This window comes from Diadema antillarum, unplaced genomic scaffold (assembly GCF_040938485.1).
Source record: "Diadema antillarum isolate AM-2024a unplaced genomic scaffold, OU_Dant_1.0 seq00000187_RagTag, whole genome shotgun sequence".
NCBI classification, from domain to species: Eukaryota; Metazoa; Echinodermata; class Echinoidea; order Diadematoida; family Diadematidae; genus Diadema; species Diadema antillarum.
In genome coordinates this window covers 997,833-1,006,438 of record NW_027271251.1, presented here as the reverse complement: position 1 = coordinate 1,006,438, position 8,606 = coordinate 997,833, and the positions used below count along the sequence as shown (strand labels likewise).

Sequence of the window (8,606 nt, the reverse complement as noted above, 5' to 3'; positions counted from 1 at the left end):
AGGGGAAAAAAAAGCCGGCACACAGAGGGTGCACAACCAGCAAGATCTCCTAACATCAACCAAATCTGCACCAAAATGACGTTTGCAAAGCTGTCAAACTATGGAGACCATCCCAACATACACATGAACAATATCACACATGCATTAGTCTCAAGGGGAGAAAAAAACCCTGACACAGTCCAGTTCTCAAAAAAAAAAAAAGAAGGATAATTGCACATATACAAAGCAGCTTAAAAGGATTTGTGTGTGTGTGTGTGTGTGTGTGTGTGTGAAAAACACAATTTTTTTTTCAATAACTGTACTTTCTCCTTTTGGGATGAAGAAAAGACAAACATTCTTGGGGGAAAAAAAAAGAGAAAAGAAAAATTACTAATTGGCAACTCTAAATTGGGTAAAACAAAAAACAAAAACAAGTAAGCATCACATTTTAGATAAAACTTCTGATGTGCATCTAGCTGTGATGGATGACAGAATTGTTGCTTTCTGTGATGGCTTTGAGGCTTATTCCAATGAATTCCAACACAATTGAGCATGGCTAACTGCTTACTGCCTGAGATCTCGAGTATCTGTACAGTGTATGTATTACATATGAGAGCAACCTGTAGAAAGTTGCCTTGCAAGCTTTCAGGGTGATTTCATGAAAGAATTTATGAAACATCTGTCAGCATGAAAAAAACAAAAACAAAGAAAAAATTGTGACTATCAAAAATACATACAAACAGAGTGCAGCTCAAATTCAATGTCACAAAGCAATCAAACATAACCAAAGAATGGAGTGTAAGGAGAAAAAGTGTGGTCCATCACATATTCTTCATTCATAACAGATATATCAGTACTATAAACAAGTTTGACAAAATACTGAATGTAAAATATCTTTCTACAATTTAACGTCACCCTGTGACTGAATGCATGACAAAGCATCAGCATTTGATGTTGACTCCATAATACAGTAGTTAACACTTGATCTCTGTTAGACCTGTAATATCTTATACAGCCTATCACATCATGCAAAACAGAATGATTTCCACATCAAAACATCTGCTTTTCACTTTGCATCCATGTTAAGGCATACATTGGTACAAGAAACAATCACCTGAATGTGCACATTATCTATTAAAGAATAAAGAGCATTACATGATCCATTAAATAAACAGGGTTGCATCAAAAGAATAGCACTCCATCTTCTTTATTCTTTGAATGTAGTCTTTCCGTTCTTCCTAACTCTGGACTCTCTCTCGCCATTTGCTCTCACACTTTCACTTTGTGTCAAACTCCAAGGGTTGAATCATGCTACTGCCAGCGTTTGAAAGACATTGATATAAGAAAGGCTCGATACGACCTCCCTCCCTTTCCAGCAAAACTTACCCAGGCACCCATTACAATTAAAGCGTTTTATAAGAAGGGCCTATCTCTGCCCTGTTATGTCTTCTGTCATGTGATTTTGATGCCGCTGACTGTAAAGGTGGAGCTCAGGGATCGCAGACTCACCACACGTTTGCGCGAAAAGTAGCGTGGGTTAAAGGCACACGGGACTTGCCGACAGAATATTGCCAAGAAGACACACACGCACAGTAGAAAAGGAATGATGTAGCTCCGCGGAATATATAAATCAGTCTGCTGAAGTGGGAGCAAGTGGAAAGAGAATGAGGGAAGGAGACTTTCAATACCTACGCCATTCATATAATACTCAAACATCAAATATGCATACTAACACACACAGGACTAATTTTGACAACGAACAAGCAATAGACCAGTTCTGTAATGCACAGGTGAATAAAATGCTTTGTTACGGACGGACGGACGGACGGACACACGGACGGACACACGGACACACACACGTACGGAGCCCGTTTCATAGTCCCCTGCTCGAACTCGTTCGGCGGGGACAACAAAGACTAATATCTGGATTTAGGTGGAGGTGGCCATGGGGGGGGGGGGGGGATTCCTACACTAGAATCATATACTCCTCATGAGGGTACTGCAGAACGTGTTGATAAGTGACATCGCTGAGAACAAAATCTGTTATCATAACAGACTTACCGAATTTTTATGGTACTGTTCATGCAGCTCTATCTGCTTCCACTTGAGTATGTGGTTGAAGAGGGCATCAAAGACAGGCATGACTTCTTCCACTGCAGACTGCCATTGATGCAAATTGCAGAAAATGATGTGTATGGCGTTGACATTGGGAAACAGGTTAATGACTAGAAATGACTTCATTTTGACACTTGAGGAAAAGTTTGAAAATAGATGAGCATTTCAAGAGACTACTGAAAATGTGTTTCAAATGTTTCGTAAATGCTGGTTTCCATCTGCTTGACAAATGGACAAGGGTTGATTTCATAAACTTTGTTAATATTCTCATGAAGACTCGGCTGCTTCAAAACCCCGACATATTCAGGAGAGTGTGGACACAGTTAAATAAGAGCTATATTTAATAAGCCAATGTGTATTAGATATCACCTGACAGTAATTGCCACCTTTGAAACTGGCACAGACATTTTTGAAATGCTTAATTTTGTCTGAAACATACACTGAATTTTTCAAAGGGTAATTTTGAGTATTTTTGAATTATGACATGTGCATATGTGTACTTGTCATAATAGCCTGACTGATAAATATTATGCAATACTATTACATGTGACTTGAAGTTTATGCCTACTGAAAATGATGAAGAAATCACATATAGTTAGGAAGATACGACTGATCATTTGACTATTAAATGGCACCTAGATAACGTCATGCATGAGTGATAGTGTTAAAAAGATCACGCCAGGAAGACATTGCCCAGAACCACGACCACCACGGAAAATTTCAGGTTAATGGGTCATTTAACTGTTGAGATATAGTGCCTACAATTTACCAGAAAGGATAAGCAGAAAAAGAAGAAAGATTCCTTACAAATACAACAGGTGATTTGCTGCTAGCATATCACCTAACTATGGACAACATTGGGTGTGAATATTGATGCAATATACATACTGTAGTAACTTACCTCTAACATCTCACTCTGTGGATTGAACAGGTCAAAACATTGCTTGTCTTTGATGTCTCCTGCTCCCCACAGCTCCACATTGAGTGAAAATGGAATCTGGGAGAGTACAATGTCAAGAATGATTTGATCTCATCTGTAATTTTATTCTCCTTGTAATATCACATTATTTCAAACATTTCATGCACTTGTTCAGTTGCTAAAATGCACTACATTCTTGACTGTGAACTTCCCTACCTCCATTTAAAAACAGCTTATTATTTTGCCATCTGCATCTGAACTTGTTTGTAAATGCATCATCTGGAAAATGTAAATCCAAAAACATTTGGTGACAATATCCAAAGCATAATATCTTGAATAGGCAGAGTACTTCAAACTGTGGGGAAAAGATGATTATCATCACCTTAACATCCAAACATACAACTGAAGGCAATTTTCCCAATTACTGTTATCATCATTTTTCTTTCTATTCATACAAGCCTGTCCCATGTCAAGTCATCAATCAGTGTGCATCGGCATGTACAAACAGTCATACTCTGAGTGTCATCGAAAACACACACACACACACACACACACACACAAACTAACAAAACAAAAATGAACCAAATGTACATGTGATGATTGGATAGGTAAAGGAGATCTCACCTTCTTTACCCCTGCCATGTAATCATAGATTGTCCCATCTGCAGGATATTCACACAGGTTGTAGCCCACACCATACTTGAAGGATGAGCCCCCTGCCACGGCCATTGCCTCAGCTAGGGCTAGCTGGCGGGCGCTGTTACTAGGAACCCTCTTGGACTTCCTGGAGGCAGAATCTGGAAAAAAGAAAGAAGAAAAGGAATTGAAGGAATAATGTGCATTTCTCCTTTTTTTTTCAACATTTCATATATCTTAGAAATTTATGCTCCAAACATAGACTGTATTTGAATTGGGAAAAAAAAATGATGAAAAATCATATTCAGTGGTTTCCTACTTGCAGAGGGTCAAAACAACTAAAAAGTTGATCACAAAGTATTGCCGTGACTTATTCAAAAATTCCAAAAGTACACTCTAGGGTTGATTGTTAATGTATGCAGAAATCCCATGCTGAATCGTCAGACTCTGAATCATTTCGTAAATTGATATGAATTTCCTTACAGCATGCATAGGGAAGGTAACAACTTATAAAATGGCTTAATTCATAAAAGTATCAAAACTAGCCTGACTTCATTAAGTGTGAATGCTACAGTCACACTAAACTGCTCAGATATTGTCCTGGTTCTTGGATATGTCAACATACTTCCTACAATTTTACACATTTTGCTATACCTATTCCTGCCTATAAGCTGAAAAGGATAAATAGGTTAGTCATAGAAGACTAAGTCATTTGAAATCTACACTCTTACACACATAAATTCTTAATTGCACAAGTCAATCCGATATTTCTGCATTTCTACTTACCAGCATATGGTATATAAATTTGCTGGATTCCGGAATGAAATGAAACAAATGCATCAAACTGATACATGTTAGACAGCTCTAGGTATACTTGGCTTTCAGGTTCTAGGAAGAGAAAGAAATGAGACAGGCATAAATTTTTTATTTTTTTACTTTAGTCATCAATATATACACAAATATATGCTGAATTCAATTTGACAATTATGATCAACTTACACTTGGATCTCATGATATGATTTAATAGACATGACAGCATCTAAAATGCGAAATATGTCATAGATGTAAGCCTTTCTCTCTTTGTTTCACTCATTTTTCTTTTCTTTTTTTTCACATGGCTCTACTTATACAAAATGAAATGAAACAAATGCATCAAGCTGATACAAGTTATACAGCTCTACGCACATTTGGCTCTGAGGTTCTGGGGAGAGATACACAGAAAGAAGAAATGTACGATTCTTATTCACTTTTTCATCATATATTCACAGAGCTATGCACGAACTCCTAGATAAACTGCCACTGTAAAGATTGTCAAATGTTGACAAACTTTGGGAAATAAACTTGTCATCCAACACTGCAAAAATTCAGTTATAGAAACAAACCTACCAGAGTGAGGAAAGGGCCCTCTGTATTCTTCATCAGAAGGATCACTAGAACTTCCACGACCTCCAAAATTCCACTGAAAGTTCCGGTCCAGGTCAACACCACTACTCGTGCCCCTCCAGCAGTAGTTCCGCGTCTTCTCAATGTGGTGCCTACCATCCGGATTGGCAAACGCGATGATGAACACATCGAGCTGTGACAGAATATGCCTCGAGAAAAGGTCCTCCGCACTATTTAGAGGGGCCCTCAGTCCCCGCACTATCTTCTCCAGGAGGTGGATGAGACTTTCCACTGGGAAGAACTCCCGTGCATGTTCCCCAAATGACAGAAGGAGGCGGGGCTTAAAATTTGCCACGCCATGTGCATGAGATCCGTAAGAAGTTCTTGTGCTGGAGAAGTTTGTCATGTGTAAGACATACTGTGGAACATTCAAGCGTGATTTGAAACCATAGTCTAACCTAAAGTAGTTTGGGTATTTGACAGCAAGATTTGTTACAAAGTTTCCGATTGAGGACGCATTATGATAATATTTGTAATTTGGCACATAAACTTCTACTCTGGGATTGACATTTCCAGCCCGACACTGTGCTAAGACAAACACACATGTGAACAGTAGAGGAAGTCGATAGTTTTTAGCTCCTTGTAGAAGTGTCATTGCTTCATTCTGCCTCCAAACATGTACATGCTCCACTCTTTGACTCATTTTGAAGAAAAAATGCATTCCACACTCAGGAAAAAGTTGCACCCTGCATGTATCAGCAGCCTTGTCATGATCCTGCAGATAGATAACAAAAGATAGCATTCCATGTGAAAATGATTTGGCATGTGCATATTCAGTGTGCTGTACACATTCTTCAGTAAATCACTGTGACAAATACGTTGATATGACAATTACAATATGATTTGAACAAACCCACTCACAGTAAACACACAATACAACAAAATTGAAAAATACTGGTATCCAACAAAGATCTGGATTCTGAGGTAGTGATATATTTGTGTTTAAAATTTCTGCTATGATACATAACATTCAAGTCTGAACCCTACCCGAGACAGGACAGAATGAGGGAGCTTTGTCCCCAGTTTCTACACCCAAGTACACTAAGTCTACCCTCATTGATCACCCATTTTGAGATCAACCACCTTCGCACAGTTGCTTTCTTGCATATAAAATCAAAAGTACAATGTATGCATGGGACGGGGTGCAATACGCTGGAATATTCAAATACAAATACAAATCAAAAGAAATGAGGAGGAACAGGTCAATAACCTCAGGAAAAAGGAGGAAAAAGAATTGAAGAAAATTCTCATTCACTTAATACACATAATTGATGTTAACATGTCTTTGCCATTCAATTCAGTAGATTTATATGTGCTTTATCTACATGATAATAGAGAACAAACGGTCGGTTGCGGTCGGTTAAAATGATGAGCTTGCACCAGCGCTCTGTAGAAAATGTCACGTGCGTTTGTCACCAAGGCTTCCTTGTGTATTACGAGTCAACAATCTGATACGAATCTGCGGTATTTTCTGCCATAAAGAAATGAAATTAAGGTGAAACTGAGGACTATTTTCTAAATGTAAAATAAAAAAGGGTTACAAGGTATTTAAATCAAAATGCGGTTGTGAGTTTGAGGTCCAACCATCATTTGACCATATACAAATCTACATACCCAAGTAAGAAAGTACCAGGTAACTTACATTCTACAATTCCCTGTAAACCCCCCCCCCCCCCCATTCGTCAACCATGAAAGGTGCATGGTCCCGGTGTTTTAGTCAATTGCGTATGCGGGCGCACGGCACAAGTTTCCTATAGAGACCTATATATGCTATAGACTCCTCTTTGGCGCTTACACTTTGGCCCACTTCCCCGAGTCCGAAGAAGTCCGATCCACTGTAGTCAGTGGTCCGATCACAGTTCGGCTCATGATTCTGCTGAGGGGGATGACAGCTTTAGCAATCTTCTTTTGTGATGTCATAATAAGAAGCACATATGCACGCACCCTGGCATTACATGTAGGGTTGGGGGTACCACATATCGTCACCCTAAGGATCTGTAGCTTGTTTATTCTAAAAATATAACACAAATCCGCCTAATTCTTACCTCAAATATGCCATAAATACTGCAGTTTTGAATGTCGTGACCGTCTCGTTGATTATGAATCTCTGTTTTAAAATAGCGCAATTTTAGTGCGTGCGTTCCGTTTTCTTCGCGCAGCTAAAAAGGGAACCTTGCGATCGGCACCCCCTCCCCTCCATAGGTATACACGTGAATTTCACAGCATAGGTAATACACGTGAATTTCACAGGCCATAGGTAATACACGTGAATTTCACAGCCATGCGTCGTTACTGAGCGGATGTGTAATTTTTAGCTTGGTTTGTTTGAGTTTGATTTTCATTTCTTCGTTTTTGTTGTCTTTATAGCTAATGACACTTAGTTAGTCCCGCGCGTACCTTTTCGTTCTATACGCAAACAGCCATGATACGCAGGGTGCCGATGGGAAGGTGCCCTGCCGATAGGTGGTGCCCCAACCATACTACCGGTACAGACTGCGTGATGATACGCAGAGAAGACAACGAAGCCCGAAGGCAACGTTACTTAGCAACACCTACGTGCTTTACTCTTCACAACAGCTCACTTTCGGCAATCTTTGTATCAATGCTAACGGTGATTGGCAGTATCATCAACAGCGCCCTCTACACTACCGGGACTATGCACCAAAAAGTGTTAAAAACAGTTACATGATTGAGGAATGGTAGTTTACGAATTAAACTTAATCTGCACTGCAGTTTGCCTTGATGGCTTGATGCAAATAATGATTATTGAAACATTGTCACTGGACACTGTTGAACTCTTGCACTTCTTCTTGAATATCCTGTAAAATTTAAAGACTAAAACTAAAAGTTTACACTACAGATGGTAAAAAAGAAACTATGTACATGATGTATGTTTAGAGTAGACTTTAAATTTACCAGTTAAACTTTACACACATCTCATGTGTGAAATTGAAGTCTCGAGGGTGAAAAACAAACAAACAAACAAACAAACAAACAGACATGCCTGATACTCTTCTACAACTCTAGTCGATCGTGATAGCAGCATGCACCACCAACAACATCGTCATCAACATGATTGAATTACAACACTCAGCACAACAACTAACACAACACAACAGCGTTCAATTCACTGAAGGAGTCACCCTGTGAAAACAAGTTAAATAGATAGATAAACAAAAACAAATCAATGCAATCACCAATACTACAATCGACAGGCACGGTCACGATCCATGCAGTTCGCAGCTAGCTCGTCGGCTCGATTAGGTCTGATCTGGCCCGTAGCCATAGCCCCAAACTGTCTCAATTCAGCTCAGTGCTGATACAATGAACAGTAATAGAACCCTACATGTATTTTAGTATGTGGTACCAGTGCAGTGCAAAATACAAAGTCTGCTTACGTTGCCGAAGTAAGGCGCTTGTCGGAAAAAATAGCTTAAATTTTAGATATTTTTAAGAATCTTCGATACAAAATTAAATGTTATTTTATTCTATCATTTTTGGGAATACTACAAAT

At 39.0% G+C, this 8,606-nt stretch overlaps 1 protein-coding gene across 1 annotated transcript; it reads right to left on the bottom strand.

Annotated features, from left to right (window-relative positions):
- Positions 1–1,431: 1,431 nt before the first annotated feature.
- Positions 1,432–8,411, bottom strand: LOC139728619 (carboxypeptidase A4-like). Its single transcript, XM_071639561.1, has 7 exons — positions 8,290–8,411; positions 5,036–5,807; positions 4,436–4,537; positions 3,638–3,810; positions 2,996–3,091; positions 2,041–2,139; positions 1,432–1,617 (listed from the first exon to the last, which is right to left on the bottom strand). Exons 2-7 carry the CDS (start codon positions 5,751–5,753, stop codon positions 1,432–1,434), a joined length of 1,374 nt encoding a protein of 457 aa, XP_071495662.1. The 5' UTR covers positions 5,754–5,807; positions 8,290–8,411.
- Between the last annotated feature and the right edge of the window lie 195 nt (positions 8,412–8,606).

Bases quoted from the DNA above. Each gene is read 5' to 3' on its own strand.
- LOC139728619 (XM_071639561.1), bottom strand. From the start codon at position 5,753: ATGCATTTTTTCTTCAAAATGAGTCAAAGAGTGGAGCATGTACATGTT. The intron at 3,811-4,435 runs GTAAGTAGAAAT...TCTTTTTTCCAG, and splicing joins AATTTATATACCATATGCTG to ATTCTGCCTCCAGGAAGTCC. The intron at 3,092-3,637 runs GTGAGATCTCCT...GTACTCTCCCAG, and splicing joins ACATGGCAGGGGTAAAGAAG to ATTCCATTTTCACTCAATGT.